Below are 18,896 nucleotides of genomic sequence, written 5' to 3' on the forward strand. Positions count from 1 at the left end.
TAACACTTCATTACGTAAGGTCTTTATACACCTCTGAAGATGTAGTTATGTATATTATATTGCATTTCTGTTATATTGCATTCAAACGTTTTAGCTGTGAACCACAGATAAGACAGCACAATTTGCAGGACAAGCGAATGCCTCGAATCTCGCAGACGTCTCGCAGACACCGAGCGCAGTGTGTCACTGCCACCTATAAACAGTTTATCTGTGCTGAGAAATGGATGTGCAGTAAACGCCGTATGTGAGAAAACATGATATACATGAGCCGTAGTGCCGGCTGAAACTGAGATGACTGATGGACAGAAACAGTAAAGAGCAAGTGGAATAACAAATAAATGTCCTTTATTTCTTGAGGGCGGATTTGGTAGATAAATAAATCAAAACTTGAAGACGATGCACAAACTTACTGTAAATCACCCCGATGATCAAATTGCAATTATTAAAAAACTGAAAGATTTTAGCATCCATTCATCATTTCTGCACAATTTACTCCCAATTCACTTTGAACCTGATTTGATGAGAGGTCTTGTTTTTCTATCACAGGAGGCACGTCTCACCTCATTTTCTTGTTTTTCAGTACACGAGCTGCCAGACTGATGTTTCAGACTCGACAAAACAAACCTATTTAGTTTATTAATGCGAATTAACAGTCATCTCACTATCAAGCCGACAACCAGAAACACACCGGCGATCTCACACATTTTCACTGTACCGAGACCACTGTTCTGAATTATTATTCTGATGCATTTACAGCAGTAATACAGCTCAAAACCAGCATCACAGCTGCAAGTATACAGAGAGAAAACACACTTAAGCGTGGTGCTTAAAACTGGACCTCCTGAAGGCAACTTTACAAGAGATGACGGTAAACATATGCTGTAAAGGATATGCTGAAATGTGTGCTTAAGGAAAAACTTAGATATTTTGTGTTTATGGCAGCTACACAACACGTCAACCTGCAGTGATACAGAATGGGCGTTTAGAGTCAACTTTGAACTCTGCTCATCCAATCAGAATTCAGGGTCAAACTTGAGCATTTTTATATGTCTGTTCTTAAATTATAAACAAATGAGACATTTATTCAGACTTGAGGCTCAACAATGACAACTATAAAGTTAACAGTCCAGCCGTGGAAAGAATGACCTTAAATACTGTAAACAACACAAGTTCCTATTTACTTTGAAGAGTCATATTTCTACATGTATTTATGTGATATCCTGGATTTTTCTCTGTTTTCATGCTGTTAGTATTTCACATTGCTGTTGGATGACTTTGTCACTCTTGAGGGTTTATATAGTTATAATGTTAAATAAATGCAACGGACCCTGAACACAACACATCTAGAAATGCTGCTTAAATAAATATAATGAAATCGTCACTTCTCAATTCTTTCCACAGCTTTATTTGCATCCGCAATGGATGACAATATTTCCCTTGTTTTTGTTCAATCCTTTAAATGGTTCAAATCCAGTGCCATTGATTCTCTTGATCTTTATAATCGAGGTGTGAATTTGTTCTCTTACATTTGTGGCACTTTATAGCCGCCATCTTCGGTGTGGACAGGTCTAAAGATTCATCTCTATTATTGATCACCTCAAAGACAGAAAGCCTGACCCACGGCCTCAGGTGAGCCAGCCCACATTCTAGTCAATAAGAAATGAAAAACCAGAACGGGTTTGACACTAAAAGGATTGCATTAGGGAATATTTCGGTGAGTGAATCTAGAGATGGAGCAAAGCACACGAAAACCCTGACTTATCGAAAAGCTTTCAGAACATCTCGTCCTATTGTCGTTTCAAGTCGTCGCAACCCCATCTGGTGTGTTAGGCTTCATCTGAACGTTCTCCTAACTCACATTAAAACCTTCTGAAGCTCGGTTACACTATGAAAGTGAGACCGCAACAAGCCTGGACAAAGACTCGTGTGTAAAAATACCACTGAATGTGAAAATGTATTCCAAATTACGCAAGCAATCCCAAACCATAAACTCCCACCTGACACACAGCCGGTTACTCGTGCCCAAAACACTCATTCGATGCCTCTTGAGCTTTCACATTCTGGCAAATGTGTGTGTCAGCATGTTATTACCCCGGTGGGAAGATAAGCTAATAAGAGCATGAGCGCTGCGTTCCCGTCAAACGTCTATTGTGTTCTGTATCACATTCACCCGCTCTGCTTATTTAGCATCGATGTTCAGCCTATCATTAGCTCACTTTCTCTCTCAAACCAGAGACAAAGAGGGTCCGGGGGTCTTTGTTGGGCAAGGCGTGTGTGTGCTAGATGAACCACAAGAGTGTAATGCTTCTAACAGGCAGGGTGAGGGCTGGCGAGGGTCCCGCTGGCTGACGGCCCGGATCTCAGCAAATGTCTCCTGGGAGCTTATTCAAGAGTGAGATCAGATGTGCATCTGGCCCGACTAGTTAACAGATACCAGAACTAAACCGGCGCTTTGACAGTTAACAGAACTGCTTTTATACATACAGCCGTGGAAGAAAATCTACTCAAACTTATTTAGCATTTCTAGATGTGTTGTGGTCATTTCAGTCCAGTGTCTGTTGAATTTCATCAAAAGTCATCCAATGTGAAAGACTGACAGCATGACAAGACACATCCAGATTATCACATAAAAAAATTATTGTTGAATTTTTCCTATATACATGTACTAATATTATTGTTGAATTTCTTAAACGTGAATCTGAACTTGTTTTCTTCACACTGTGTGAAATGACTTTCTTACTTTGTTTGGTCTTGTTTGTAGATGAAAATATGATTGAGATTATTTTGAATATGAAGATTATTTTTCTTACCCCGTTGGCAGATTTATTTGCTTGTTTTATGCCCAAATTCACTGAGATTTCATATTTATTTACTAAAGAAAAGACTTATTTTCTTGGGTCAGTTTGCTCATCAAGAAAATACTTCTAATTTTAAGACATTTTTTGTGGAAAACCAGAAAAAAACACTACGTAAAAAAGTCATTTTTTCCATTGCGCCGTATTTGAGGTCTGAAAAAATACAGAGAATATTTTTCTGTTATTTTAACCTGTTTCTCCAGTTTTCATTTTCTGGAAATGAATGCAAACAGAAACCATCATTGTTTAAAATTCGTGAGAAAAATAGTAGGTTACTTAACAAACCATAAATACCTATAAATAGTCAATTCAGAAAAACTGAAAATGGTCTTTGAAACGGTCTTTTCATTTTTTCAGTTGCTGTACAGTTTATTGTTTCGGTGTGAATATGACCTGGACGTTAAATCAAAATTCACACAAACCCCGATGACAAAAATAATACCCTCCCTTATCCATGTACATCAACACTGAAAGCTACAAAAGAAAGAAAATATCTAAATGACCAAGCAAGATGTGATTCTCTCTTCGTGAGGAATTATCGCCCCCCAGTGGCAGCAAAAAAGAACATCAGAGGCATCACTTTTCTTTCCTAATAACAGAGGAACAGTAAAGAGCTCGGTCCAAACATACATTAGATGAAAGGCTGGAATAAGACGCATTAATGGGAAATATCACTTTAAAGCGAATCTGGAAATGAATGAAGCCCTAGTCTAACTTACTTACATCACAAGTTCTTAACAGAAACTCAACTGTAGCTCGCTCTAGTTTTTATAGCACGATTGAGGACTACAATTTTTGCAAAGTGAGAACGTTTTGAGGTTCAAAACCCAAAACAAAGTTATGTGCATTTTAAAGTGATAGTCCTCCCGAAAATCAACACTTTGTCATCATTCACTGAACCTCTTGTCATTTCAAACCTGTATTTCTATCTTCTGCTGAACACAAAAGAAGATATTTTGAAGAATGTTGATAACCGGCACCCATTCAATGGAAATGAAAGGATGCTGGCGCTGTGCGGTTACCGACTTTCTTCAAAATATCTTCTTTTGTGTTCTGCAGAAGAAAGAAAGTCAAGCATGTTTGAGATGGATTTGTCTTTTGGGGTGAAGTGACCCTTTAAAACAGTCTTTATGTCAGCAGAGTTCGAAGTTTGGTTCCTCACCACGCTTAGCTTCTCGTCGCTGCAGTTCCAGTTTGATTTGGTTTAATTTCTCCTTCATGCCGATTAGTTCTTGTCCACCGCCTGTGCTTAAAGTCTGCAGCTTCCTCACCAGCGCCTCCACACGATCTCTTTCTCCATACACGTTCCTGATCTCCGTCTTCAGTTCTTTAGCACTGCTGAAATCATTTCCTGGATTGAGAGTAAAAACACACATCACACACTTGCTCTCTGCACTTAAATAATAAAATGAATTATTATTATATATCATATAATGTGTGCAGCTGTAGAGCTCAAAGTGAAGGCGACAACTGTTCAGTATAACTGTGAGTATAGAAAGAGACGTGATGGAGCAGTACCGGAGACGGCGGCGAGCTTTGCCTCCTGAAGAGCCGACAGCTGCGTTTCGGTCTCATTAACTTTCCTCCGCAGACTGGCGACCAGCTTCTGACTCATCAGCACCTGAGAAATGAGAGGAGACGGGAGAAATGAGATGTTACAGACGGCAAAGGCGGAGCAGTTACAATACATTACCCCCCACGTCCATTCAAATACTTTTACTTTTGCCAATTATCCTCAAAATATTCATGAAGACATTTATTAACTCGCTGACATTGTTTGGGTTTCTCAAACTGTATGTGCTTTCGGAGTTTCAACATTCTGGGACCGACGGATGTATATAATTATAACAAATATTTATTTTTAAAAGTAATATCTGCTCGGTGTCATTTTTGGGTGTTCTAGTCCTTATGCACCACAAAACATCAGGAAACACATAATCGTGGACCAGATGTTGAGGCAGACGACACATGCGACCCCCTGCAGACAGGTGTGACATAATTTAATGCCATTCTGAAGGACAAAGTCACATTTCGCTTCCACACTTCTTGCTGCATATCTACCCGCTGTGCCAACACGCATGCACGCACACACCCTCTCTACAGCCCGGGGCTCACGCTCTTAATGACCCTGATCCCGGTCTGCCAAACTGGGAAAGCCTCACGCACACGCAGAGGGACGGAGCCTGAAGCTCTGAGCTAAGTGACAATTTTCGGTGGCACTCACAGGAGGAAAGAAGCTCATTTTGTCAGAGACTGTAGAAGGAAAGCCGTTCTTCAGACAAACCCCACTGTTAAGACTCTGAATCGAACGTTAACCACATGTGACTCTGTGTGACAACATGCAACATGAGGAGCACAACAGCAAACGATATTAAGAATCATTAAGTGGGTTGCGTGTCGACATGCACAATACCGCTTGTGGGTTTGAGTCTCGGCTCGTGGTTCTTTAATGACTCCCGTTCGTCTCTCTCTGACCCCATATGATATTCTGTCCGCTTTTCAATGTCTAATAAAGCTGTAATAACCCAAAATAACTTGAGACTCCCTGAAATACTCGATTCAGATTGGTCAGCAACTGCATTCTACAGTTAAACAACACTTCACGGAGAACTTTTTTATATATATAATTAAATTAACAGAAATATTCAAACCAAACATAACCACTTTGCAATACGTATGCAACACTTGTCCACGAGCACTTCCTTATTCCGGTTTTAACACCAAACACACATTTCAAAACAACTACCAGAACACTTTGAAGGTTTTTAAGACTCGTATATGTGAAATGAGAAAAAAAAATTAAAATCCGGAAACAGGAAGTGCTCGTAGACCAGTGTTGTTTTTTGCGTCTTGCAAATGGTCTATTTCACCGCGACACAAAAGTGAAACATCCAGTCAGCTGGTCTTTAACATAAACCAAAGCAACCTGTTAGTCGTAGTTCCGCAATAATAACGAATGGACTCCAAATCTGGAATGGACTCCAAATCTTGAGTGGAATCCAAATCTGGAATGGACTCCAAATCTGGAATGGACTCCAAATCTGGAATGGACTCCAAATCTGGAATGGACTCCAAATCTTAAATGGACTCCAAATCTTAAATGGACTCCAAATCCGACCCAAAACAATATTTATGTTTGAATAGAAATAAATGAAAAACAAATAGCCTACAGTTATGGCTGGTAATAAAGTTACAGAGAGCAAAATGTTCTCAATTCATTCTACACGGATAGGAATTTGACTATGTAATCCGGTCGGCACAAGTTTGCCTATAAGAACAACAAACGAATGATGACGACTCACCTTAGCTGTTGTATCTTTAATGGACAAACTCAACGCCTGCTCCTGTTCCTGAAGTCTGCAATTAAAGATCGACACAAATCAGATGATCATTCATTCACAAGAATATGAACACACCATAAGTATTCTCAAAAATATGATAATCATTTCAATTGAAATACATAGTAAAATCGTTGAAAGAACATCTACTTCAAATACAATTCTGCAGATGACATACATACAGATGATGTACATCTAAATTTCTAATTCATTGAATAAACATCAGTCACGGTGTCATCATGAGACACAGTAGAGCCACAGAGGCACATGACAGGGGACGTTATCATGTATTGTCAACAATAAAAGAATCAGTTGACAGTTTCTAATAACAGGAAGCTTTCATGTGAGTGTCCGAATCTGGATTGATTCATTATCAAGCATTGTAAACCAAAAATCTAAATGGTAAAGGTTCAATTTAGAGTAAGCAAACACACTCATAAGTACAGAAACACCCTCATCCAGCAAAGCTTTCCAAAGACACAGAACTGATCTACACTTGAAACAAACAAAAAAAACGGATTCATAACGGTGAAGAACGGGCTGAGCCTGTGTCATTGATTTCCATGAGGGGCATGTTGAAGATAAATGAGATTATAAGATGAAAAAATTGCACCGGTGAAGAAACTGACCCGCTTGAATAGCGGATTCAGAGGTCAGACAAACACTCCAATGGTTCTATCAAATCTATCTCGCCGTGATGTGGATTTAGCTGGACCTCAATCTTCAGCATATAAATCTTCGATAAATCTACATACAGTTTGCTTCAAAATCAATCTCGACAGAGTCCAGACAGAGCAATTCCATCTAGATTGCAATATATCACACACACAAACTTCACATGTCACAGAGCGGCTCTTTGTTTTTCACTAAAGTTGGCTTTTTAGACATCTCCAGGGTTTCACAAATAAACAGAGAAGAGGAACAACCGTTCAAAACACAAAACTGAACCACGTCTATTTAAAATAGTCTGGTGGATGTTTTTACAGCTCATCTGTCAAAGCGTGTGAGATGTGAAAGTCATCCGCCTGTTTCCATTCAACCTTGAGCAGAAAACACATCAATCACATCCGAAAGACGAGAGATTAGCAACACACGCCGAAGACATTACTAAAGACGAGAAAATTATTTACTGGAACGTAGAATTCAGAAAGCCTGCTGATACGACTGTGTCTAGATCACAAAATCAACTTACCAAGGTATTTGTGTCAGCATGACAATCTTTTTTAAACTAATGTCATATTCAGCGTTTTTATAAAGGCAAAGTAAAAATTGTGCTTTTATTTTGCCGCAGCAATTTGGTGTGGTATTGGTTTGGATCGGTGCAAAACTACACAACGTCTTGTTACTCAATACAAAAAGTATTTTTCTCGGAAGTCACATGTAAATACTGTGGTATGGTAAACAACACTGGTCACTATGTAAGAATAAAACCTAACCACATTTACATTTACATTTATTCATTTGGCAGACGCTTTTATCCAAAGCGACTTACAAGTAGTTTTATACAGTGGCACATTACTGCAGAGCAATCAGGGGTAAGGTGCCTTGCTCAAGGGCCCTTCAGTCATGACCTGCTGGCACTGAGATTAGAACCGGCAACCTTCTGATCACAAGCCCAACGCTCTAACCATTAGGCCACAGCTGACCCCTAACCAGATGCAACCAACAAGAATCTTTAGTGTCCACACTATCCAAAGTTAAAAAGACATGATCAATCACAAACAACAGCCAATTCAAAGTTATATCCTTAGGCAAAGGTGTCAGCCACACCACGGGGTCACAGATATAGAATAAAATCAACTGTCGCGTATCACCGTCACAACTGGTTGGGACACACCATTTAACCTTACCTGATGATCTCAGCTGGTGGAGACGCACTGAACTGAGCGCGATGTTCAGATGTCATCATGTCCTCCAGCGCTCGACCCATCAGCCTCAGCTGAGCCACATCACAGCCTTTCAGCACGGGCACCTCCTCCTCCTCCAGCTGCACCTCCACAGCTCTGCTCTGCTCCTGAAGCTCCTCCAGCCTCCTCTGAAGATCACACATCTCCCTCTGCAGAAGCGCAAAACACATTCGATGGCCAAACTGCCTGGACTAGTCATCCTGACTTTTTTAGGAATAGGTATTTTGGTTTACCTGAATACTCTGCTTTTCCTGGATCAGTTCGTCCCGTCCTTGTTTACATTTTTCCCCAGAGGAGCTGTCTGGACATTTCTGGTCTTCGCAAGGTTCATTCTTCTCTCTGTGTGAACAAACTTGCATTTCAAATGATCAAAATGAAAACACGACAGAGTACTGGAATATGATCTTTGTGTCATTGCTCAGGCACATGAAATAAATACACACACAAGGGACACACACGGCACACACACGACACACACAAGTCACACACAAGTCACACACACGGCACACACACGGCACACACAAGGAACACACACACGGCACACACACGGCACACACACCTGCGACATACACACACAGCTTGCACACGGCACACACACGGCACACACGCGGCACCAACACACGACACACACACGGCACACACACGACACACGGCACACACACCTGCGACACACACACGGCTTGCACACACGGCGCACACACACGGCACACACGCGGCACTAACACATGACACACACACGGCACACACACAACACACACATGGCACACACACGTCACACACACCTGCGACACACACACACGGCGCACACACATGGCACACACGGCACACACGCGGCACCAACACACGACACACACACGGCACACAAACAACACACACATGGCACACACACGTCACACACACCTGCGACACACACACACGGCGCACACACATGGCACACACGGCACACACACGGCACCAACACACGACACACACACGGCACACAAACAACACACACATGGCACACACACGGCACACACACGTCACACACACATACGCTGCACACAGTGCACACACATGGCACACACGCGGCACCAACACACGACACACACGGCACACACACACAGGATAGCGCATTCCATCAACTTTCAGCCCATCCTGCTTTCTTTCCTGTGTAATGGTCTATTTATAAAGCTCTGGTCGAGCCTGCCCTTGAAAAGAATGTATGACTCATCAAACTATTGAGAAGTTTTGAAAATGCGCATAAAAAAGCCCAAATGGAAACAGACATGCAAAGAATTAAACCCAGAATAAAAAATTTAAGGGGATTTTATCTTGAGTTTGCATGCTTCAAATGTGCATTAAGGTGATGAAAACAGTTTATTGTGATAATGATGATGTTGTGATTATTTGTGCATGTAAATAAATACAACACCATGTGTGTAGAATTCAAAAGTTTACGTTAAACTTAAATTAAACCTGCGGGTGTGGCTGCCGTTTAACTTTAGTCATATCTGTTGATCTTCTTCGCAGAATCTGTCCAACAATACAAATATCTCTCTCTGGCGTGTCTATCAATAATATACACAGAATATTTGACAAGACGAAAGGGAAAACGGTGACAATATGCTGCTGAGTTTTAGTTAAGTTAGTGAGGCGCAACGCTCCACAAATAAGTTAAATGAAAGAAGATGACAGGTACGTTTTCTTTATTTTGCAAAAGCAGTGTGTACACGACTAAAAGTAGCTAATTTTCGGTATAAATGTCATATGTCATATCTGTTTAACCAAACATCAGTATATATTGATGAATTGAGAACATATATAAGTGTTACTGCTGCTATAACTGCTCAAGCGGTTGCGCCTGCACCTTAAGCGCACACATAATATTCCAGAATCTCAAACTTGCCAGCCTGTTCATTATTCAAATAAAATAGTCATTGCTACTATAATTCGTATACGTTGGTTTTAATGAGATTATGCACGCAACAGGTCAGCACGAATGTTTTCCATTAGCGCTTGAGGAGGAGAGGGATCTGCCAAACGAGGTGCCGGATCCGACTTAGGTCCTGGATTCACCACTGAGAAATAAAGCAGGGATTTCATTCAGAAAATTTAGTTTTTAAAGTCATCAGACCTCTGGAGGGCGCTGTGCACGGCCGTCCTGAGCATCTGCAGATATTCAGAGACGGTTGGATGTCTGGAGGGAAGAGAAGCTTTCAGCGCCGCTCGCTCCCTGCGAAGATCCTCTAGTTTATGACCCAACCGCTCAGCTGGAAACACGGAAGAGAGAAGAGTTGGTGCACTGGTGCTTAGTTAAACGCGTCATAGAAAACAAGACAAGAGATTCAGGACGGATTGCAATGAGTTTATTTAGTCCTTCCTCTGAGCTAGAAGACTTTGTCACTTTAAGGGACAGTTCACCCAAAAAAAACAAATTCTTATTCACCCTCATGTCATTTCAAACCTGAATTACTTTCTTTCTTCTGCAGAACACAAAAGAAGATATTTTGAAGAATGTTTGTAACCAAACAACACTGAACCCCATCGACTTCCACTGTATAAACACAAAACCCCTGAGACAATTCTCAAAATATCTTCTTTTGTGTTAAGCAGAAGAAAGAGTCATACACATGTTATGTGTATTTTCAGTATATGAGATAGGAGATGCAAAAAGCCATTACAAGATAAATATAGCGATTTGTAATAAGGGCGCATCTGAATGCACAACCCAGAAGTTTGATGACAACACATTCGTACATGTTTCGAACATGGATTCCTGTTTCGTGACAAGGGTTCCTAGCCCCTTATTGGACAATTCTCCCAGAAAATCAGGCCCACGCGTTAACCAGCCAGTATGAGAAAAAGCACGCCCATCAATGCCTCTTCACTCGGCTGATGGAGGTTTAGCTGTGTTTGTTTGCTAACTGCATTTGGGTGATGAATGTTATATAAACGGTGGACATAACGCTGGATTTGGAGATCGTTTGAAACGGATAGATGGCGCGGTCCAAGTGCTAAAAGATGCCGCACAAGGTAAGTCAAAGTGAATCACATGTCTGTGTTTTGTTGGCAATCGGCGTGTACGTGCATAATGTAAACAACACATAGGGATTAATGCGATGATGTGTTGTGTGCATGTGCTGTAGTTCCCTCCCCCTACCCACCTCCAGCAGTTCATCTTTTTCCGGAAATAATCCTACAGCTCTCTTTGATAAATTTGATCAAACTAAATACTCTTCGAGGATACGAATTATGCAATACTACTGTATAGGTACTAAAGATTAATATGAGATTGGCAGAAATGTTGATTTTTCAATTTTCTCCACACTGGATGCAGCGCGACATGACAAAAGTCATTTGAAATGATCCGCCCGTTTCTATAAGAACAGCAGAACATTTAGCCATCTTTAAGAATCGGCTAAAGACACGTCTCTTTCGTCAACACCTAACACAATAACTCAGACTCTTCCTTCTATCGTTTTATTTTTTATTTTATAAAATGTCTATATTGTTTGTTAGTATCGTCTATATGTTTTTATTTATAGAGCTTCATACAGCGTGTTAGGCAAACCACATTACTGCCCTTCTGTTGCACCGATTGCTTCCATTGTTAAGTCGCTTTGGATAAAAGCGTCTGCTAAATGACGAAATGTAAATGTAATTGTTTGCCGTTTCGCGTTGCGCCTGTCGCGTCCAGTGTAGACGCAGCGTTATAGTCCAGTTTGAGTCTTATTTCAGGACATTTTAGCAAACACAAACTGAGGGTGTGAAATATCTGACCTGCGTCATAGTCATCATCCAGGACCACTCTGTGCTGTAATCGCTGCAGTTTTAGCATCATTGACTTAATCTAAAGACAAAAAACACTGTGTTAAATTAAACAAATAATAAAGAGGCGCTCATTTTTATGCTTGAATCTCAAAAAATCAAGTCTCATCAGAATTGAATTTACACAAATAGTGAACTACCCTTAAACTCGCTATCGTGATGCTCGAGTTTTGTGGCCGGTTGCCAGGGTGTTGCTATAAGCATCTGTTCAAGAGTTCTGATTGGTAGTTTGCATGTTGACACCTAGGGTGGTTTCCAGTTCAATGTTTGCATTGCTTGTCAAACCAAATCGAATTATTTAAAGTGATAGCAAGTTTAGTATTTCAAGTTAAATATTTGCATGGTGGTGTGTTTCAATTCCAAGCAGAATTATGAATAAATATTTAAAGTCCTTTAAAATGTAATAAAACTAAATGACATCTCACGCCATTGTAAGATACTGACCTTGGTGTTGGCGCGATTGTTTTGTAGACAGTCATGTAAAATGTCTTCACACTTCCTCCGGCTGTTGCGGCTGTGATCTGCGGAGGGCGCGGCGCTGTCGTAGCCAGAAGTGACAGAGGATGCTGACGTGGAATCTGAGGAATCAACAGAAAGCGAGGATGTGACCTCAGCATCCACAGAGCCACAATCTGAAACGCTTTCTTTGAAGTCTGATGTCATGGAGGACGAGATCTGTGTGTCCCAGCATCTGTCCAGGTCCCACGACTCTTCATCCAATAGGAGACCTTTCGATTTCACTGGCTGACCCATCGAGCAGGGCAGTTGGCGTAACGTGAAAACCTCTGGTCCTGATTGGCTGATGGGCACAGGGCTAATCTTTGACTGGATAACAGTGCAAGGTTTTACAGTACTCAAGTCTGAAGGTTCAGATTTACTTTGGTCCAGTGATGGAGACGGGTCACTCGTGGTTGTGTCTAATAAATCGCTTGTTTCTAGTGACTGTTGAATGAAACTAAAACTAGAGTTGAAAACATCACATCTTGAAGTTTCCTCTGGTTGACTTTGATGACGACGGTGAGGTTTGGAAGTGGTTTGACGGTTTGAGGGGTCATCGCTTTCCAAAACCTCCCCAAGACATTTCTCACTGAGGCTGCTGGGTAGTTCAGAAATACTGCTGTTTGTGGACGGGTCACTTTTGTGAATTTCTGAATTTCTGTGGGAATCACATGACGTGTTGCTTGGGAGGCTGACAGCAGCGTCCAGTTGGCTAAGCGGCTCTGTCCTCATGTAACCCGGCTGTCTGAAACTCCTCCTGCGACGGCTGTCCGTCACACCATCTGTTAAAACAGAGATTACCGATTAAACACAAAAAGCCTCGACAGCAAACTGTGAAAGCACTCAAGAGTTCTCAAGGCATCATGTTAACTTTTATAATGGCTTTTTGGTCAACAATAAGTGAATTGTGAAACTTATCACCATGCGTTTCTGCCTTGACATTCCTGCTAAAAAGGACCCATAGAAACCCAACAGAATAGAAACCATCAGAGAAATCAGAAAGGTTTACATTAGAATACCCTTCCGACCCAAAAGCTTTTTCCCAAAAATTCCTTTTTGTAGATGTTACATCCCACCAACAAAACCCGTCACATACCAGTAGAAACCATTACAGTTTCAATTTAAACCATTACAAATCCTTTTAAAACCATTAAACCTACTGACAAAGGGGTTTTTATTGGTTTTGACGGAAACTGTTTAGTATTTGATGGATTCTATTGGTGGGATGTTAAATTCTACTGGAATGATGCCCAAAACACACTTAATGGTATTTTAAAGGAAACCGTCGCAATTTCTGTAATGGTTTCTATTGTTTTTTTCAGCAGGAGTGTTTTTTAGAAACCATCAGAGAAATTATAATGGTTTCCATTCGAATACCCTTACAACCCAATAACTTTTTCTGTTATACCCATTACAAAATTCACTTTTGTATTGTGTTTTGGTCATTATTCCAGTGGGATTTAACATCCCTACTGAAAAAAATCAAAAATCATAGAAACCATTGAAGATGTTATAGTGGTTTTAATGGTTTAAAGGGGATTTGTACTGGCTTTAATGGAAACTGTAATGGTTCTACTGGTATTTGATGAATTCTATTGGTGGGGTGTTAAATCCTATTGGAATATTGCCCAAAACACACTACAAAAAATGTTGTGATGGTTATAATGGAAAAAGCTATTTGGTGGTAACGGTATTCCAATGGAAACCATCAGAGTTTCTGTAACGGTTTATATGTAAAGGGTCCTATGTTTCTTTTCAGCAGGGATGTACTGTACCACCAATAGAATCCATCACATACAATTACAACTTCTTTAATGGTTTCTATTGTTTTTTCAGCAGGGGTAAACAGATTCCAGATTTTACATTTACATTTATTAATTTAATTTAGATGATGATTTTATCCAAAACGATTTACAAATGAAGGAGCATATTTGGGTGATTCTTCGATAACATTGAATGTAAAGGATAAAGAATGATCATAAAAATTATTTATCATAAAAACACAAAATGAAGTCTTTTAAATATATTACTGCTTCTCTCAGGCAACAAGGTCAAATGGAGGTTTCTGCTGATGTCCCCCGAAGAAAAACATGAAGTTTGAACAATGAGGCAGATATTAGAACCACAACTTCACATTTACTCCCACATCCCTTTCTTCAACATTAGGGATTTGTATATATGAAATAAATAATCATAATAAATGTTTCTCTCCATTCGACAAAATACTGCTGCCATGTTTTATAGAGTAACAAAAAACCTGCAGCTTTTTGAAAACGGAAATGAGTTTAAATGCATAAAAGATTCTATGTAAAACTATACAGTCCACAAGAAAAAAAAAAGCGAATGAAGGATTGTACAGCTCTAATGAACAAAAGGACATTTGTCTGTTGCTCTGAGAAATTCGCTCTTTGTCTGCAGCTGTGGCTCTCCTCTTCATCTAAACACATTACCCATAAACCCTCACTGCAAGCCTGTTGAACGTGTCCAGTGAATGAAGAGAGAACAGATGCAAAACCATTAAATCTCTTAGGCATAAACACTAGACACGCTTGTCCACAGTGAGTCCATTCACCAAGCCATGAGAAAAACCAGACTGAATCCGATCTAGTTGCTCCAGTATCCTCCACAACCCGTGAGCAGAATATTGCATCATCTGTGATGTCTTTATAAACCCGTATTTCTTTCATCGTAACATCTCTGATAATGGAGCTACGGTTATCTTTTTCTCCACATCAGTAACCGAAAGCAAGACAACTGACACTAAACATTCAATAAAACAACCACATACACACAATCCTTTCAAACTGACATCATGTTGGTGTGAAAAGACACGGTCACAATTGGCCTCCTGAGATGAACATGTGCGTTTACCTCAGTGGATAAGGGAGGCTCTCAGGACTCCCTTCTGCTCGACTCAAAATCCCATTGGTCGTTCACAAACGTCTCAAAGGAGGGCTGGAATGTCGAGAAGCTCATAAAGAGATGGAACGTTGGAGGAGAGCGCTAATCCGTTTCAGACCGTCCTCCAGAAACGTTGAGCTGATTCACGGCAGGCAACACATGTGCGTGGCGTGATGCATCCAGTGACAGCAAAACTTTGAGGAAGTGAGAGTTTGGCAGGCAATTTCTGTAAGACTTTCCTCTTTTCTTGACACAAGGGTCACAGAGAGCACAGCGAGAGACACATCAGCATTTTGGGTAGCCGCAACATTTAGCGCATGTTGTTTACACCGCTGTGTTGTATTGTATACACAGACAAATAGATGGATGGATGGATGGATGGATGGATGGATAATTAAGACGCACAAACAGAAATTTAAGGTTTGTAGGGCCGTTAAAGGTACAGTTCATCCAAAAATTTAAATTCTGTCATCATTTGCTCACTATTAACCTGTATAAATGTTTTTGTTCTGCTGAACACAAATGAGGATATTTGGAAGAATGTCAATAACCATTGACTCCCATACTGGATGAGATCCGTTTGGTTACTGACATTCTTCCAAATATCTTCTTTTGTGTTCAACGGACATTTATACAGGTTTAGAACCACCTGAGGAAGAGTAAAGGATGACAGAATTTTCATTTTTTGGTGAACTGTGCCTTTAAGCAAGTGAACAAATGTTTGCGATATACTTCAATAATTTCTGCAAAAACGATTGTAATCGAGTTCTTTCAATTCAGAAACCGGTTTTAATCTTGCAACAATTTTACAGTTAGTCTGATTTGAAAAGAGAAGAAAACCTCCATAACGGTTTAAATTTAGACCCTGTTCTGTTGACGTTTTGGCAAAGCTCAGTGCGCACTTCCTGTTCGGTCACATAAGAGAAAGAAGCCAGCACACACACACACACACACACACACACACAATCACGTGTACTTAGGAAACTTTTTGAACATGAACAACTTTAAACATAAATAAGTCTGACAATTACAAGGGAGAAAAATAGAACTGCATCTCAATTTGCCTACTTATGCTATGCCCTACAAAGTATGAACTCCTTTTGTTATACATGTAAGAGTGTGATCCTGTATGGATCCTGTTCTCAGACAGCTCTCTATAACATCACCATCCTCAAAAAACAGCAACAAGTTGCCCTGAGAACATTTCACCATGTATTTTGGCACGATTCTGAATGTGGGATCAAGTTTTGGGCCCCATCTTGATATTGTGGGAATGTGTCTCAATGCCGTCTGCAGTAGGTGTAAACAATATTCATTTGTTTTGTAGTAAAACTATGGTAATAAAAATAGTAGGTTTGCTTAAAACCCATACACGCATAAATGTGTAGGCCTATATACAGTATGACATTCTTACCAAGATATCTAAAACTTCTTAAATCAATATACAGTTACTTGACAAGAAAAGTGATCCAAGATATTTAGTTTTGTTTCATGAAAAACAATGTAAGAATTAAGTAAGTTTATGGTAATAACAAGCAAAAAACTTATTTAATTCTTACATTATTTTTCATGAAACAGGACCAGATATCTAAGGTCACTTTTCTTGTCACGCACTTAATAGAGCGTTTAGATATGTATCCAACAAAACAAGTCAAAGACACTTAGTAAGAATGTCATTTTTCAGTGTGTATATATCAAATGTGTTTTACAAAGACTATATGTCCAGGTTCTTTCATGGGAAACATCGTTGCACAGCCATGGTTCATTTTCTAAAAAGGGAGAGTGTGTGCTGTGGGTGGTGGTACAGTAAGGATACAAGGTCGCAATGCCATGTTTCTTCAGTATAAAAAACACAATATATTTATGAACCATGGATCATTTACATGTAGCTTATTTCAAACCCTAATACATAACACATCTCCAGAAATAGAATAACACCAGATATCAAATGAAAGAAAATGGTAGTGGTGCTCCTCACTTTGACCGCAGCTCAGATTGAAATCAAATCCAAATATTTCTGAGTAAGATATATTACCTGATGTTAAAGCGCACCGGTGACACTTGGCATCATTCTGACGTGTTGTTGATGTGTTGTCCAGTCTGATCATTCCCGCGAACATCATGATTCTTTGTATCCGTTGGAAGTAGTTTATTCTGTTAAACCTTCATCCTCCGATGCGCGGCGTGCGCGCCGTTACGCGTCAACACAACAGACGCGCTATCAGAAGATGCGCAAAAACGGCGTATCCTTCCGTTCCACACGAATCTAAAGTTTATTCCGAGGTTTCGTTCGAGAGTAAAACGACAAAACGGCCGATTGTACGACAGCAGATGGGAAGTTGAGAAAAGCCGTGCTCGTGCTGTGGAGGAGTTCCTGTGACGTGTGTTGGAATCTGATCCCGCAGGAGAGCGCGCGCGTGGCCTTTACTCCCTGATAGCTGGCTGTGGATGATCTCATGTGTTTTACTTTTCCTTTCTCGTGCATCTGACCACAGTCAAACCTGTCTTTACTTCTTTACTTGACGTGAGATGACGCTATTTATTTATGATTAAACTGCATCATTGAGTGCAGTAAGAGAAATCATCAAATGCAATGGATAAACTAATGTTGTGTCAAATCAAACCAAATAAATGTTTTCTGTCATCAAGATTTCACAATGTTCTATTTTAATTATCATTAAAGCAAAAACTGGAATATTTAGATGTGTGTGTGTTTCCCCAGCAACGCAACACACACACACACACACACACACACACACACACAAACTCTCACACACACACACACACACACACACAAACTCTCTCTCACACACACACACACACAAAAACTCTCACACACACACAAACTCTCACACACACACACACACACACACACACACTCTCACACACACACACACACACACACAAACTCTCACACAAACTCTCACACACACACAAACTCTCTCACACACACACACACAAACTCTCTCTCACACACACACACACACACAAACTCTCACACACACACACACACAAACTCTCACACACACACACACACACACAAACTCTCACACACACACACACACACACACACACACAAATACACACACAAACACACGCGCACACACACGCAGACACACAAACACACACACACAAACTCTCACACACACACACACACACACAAACTCTCTCTCACACACACACTCACACACAAACTCTCACACACACGCACACAAAAACTCACACACACGCACACAAAAACTCACACAAACTCTCTCATACACACACACACACACACACACACACAAAAAACCCCCACAAAAACACACACACACTCACACACACAAACACACGCGCACACACGCAGACACACACACACACACGCGCAAATACACACAAAAATATACACACACACACACAAACAAAAAAGACACACACATACACAAACTCTCACACACACAAAAAAACTCACACACACACACAAACACAAAAACACACACACACACAAAAATACACACACAAACACACGCGCACACACACACAAATATACACACACACGCAAACAAAAAAGACACACACACACACTCATCCAGTGTCTTCTGGGATCTGTT

The 18,896-nt window shown here is 40.4% G+C and overlaps 1 protein-coding gene across 4 annotated transcripts in view; it reads right to left on the reverse strand.

Moving 5' to 3' along the window:
* disc1 (DISC1 scaffold protein) overlaps nucleotides 1–17,691 on the reverse strand; it is a 29,742-nt gene extending 12,051 nt beyond the window's left edge. Inside the window, exons 1-9 of one of the 4 annotated variants that reach the window (XR_013787600.1) lie at nucleotides 17,342–17,687; nucleotides 12,352–13,187; nucleotides 11,860–11,929; nucleotides 10,214–10,349; nucleotides 8,334–8,439; nucleotides 8,044–8,249; nucleotides 6,158–6,212; nucleotides 4,374–4,476; nucleotides 4,018–4,206 (exon numbers count right to left, since the gene is read on the reverse strand). Coding sequence is in view for 3 of the 4 variants with exons in the window: in XM_079473706.1 (XP_079329832.1) it covers nucleotides 4,018–4,206; nucleotides 4,374–4,476; nucleotides 6,158–6,212; nucleotides 8,044–8,249; nucleotides 8,334–8,439; nucleotides 10,214–10,349; nucleotides 11,860–11,929; nucleotides 12,352–13,187; nucleotides 17,342–17,429 (1,789 nt within the window). In the remaining variant the exon portion in view is untranslated. Of the gene's footprint in view, nucleotides 1–4,017; nucleotides 4,207–4,373; nucleotides 4,477–6,157; nucleotides 6,213–8,043; nucleotides 8,250–8,333; nucleotides 8,440–10,213; nucleotides 10,350–11,859; nucleotides 11,930–12,351; nucleotides 13,188–15,276; nucleotides 15,419–17,341 lie in introns of those variants that run through there. The other 3 variants (XM_079473706.1, XM_079473707.1, XM_079473708.1) reach the window with 3 other exon arrangements.
* Between the last annotated feature and the right edge of the window lie 1,205 nt (nucleotides 17,692–18,896).

Source organism: Barbatula barbatula (genome assembly GCF_947034865.1).
Source record: "Barbatula barbatula genome assembly, chromosome: 14".
Classification (NCBI taxonomy): domain Eukaryota; kingdom Metazoa; phylum Chordata; class Actinopteri; order Cypriniformes; family Nemacheilidae; genus Barbatula; species Barbatula barbatula.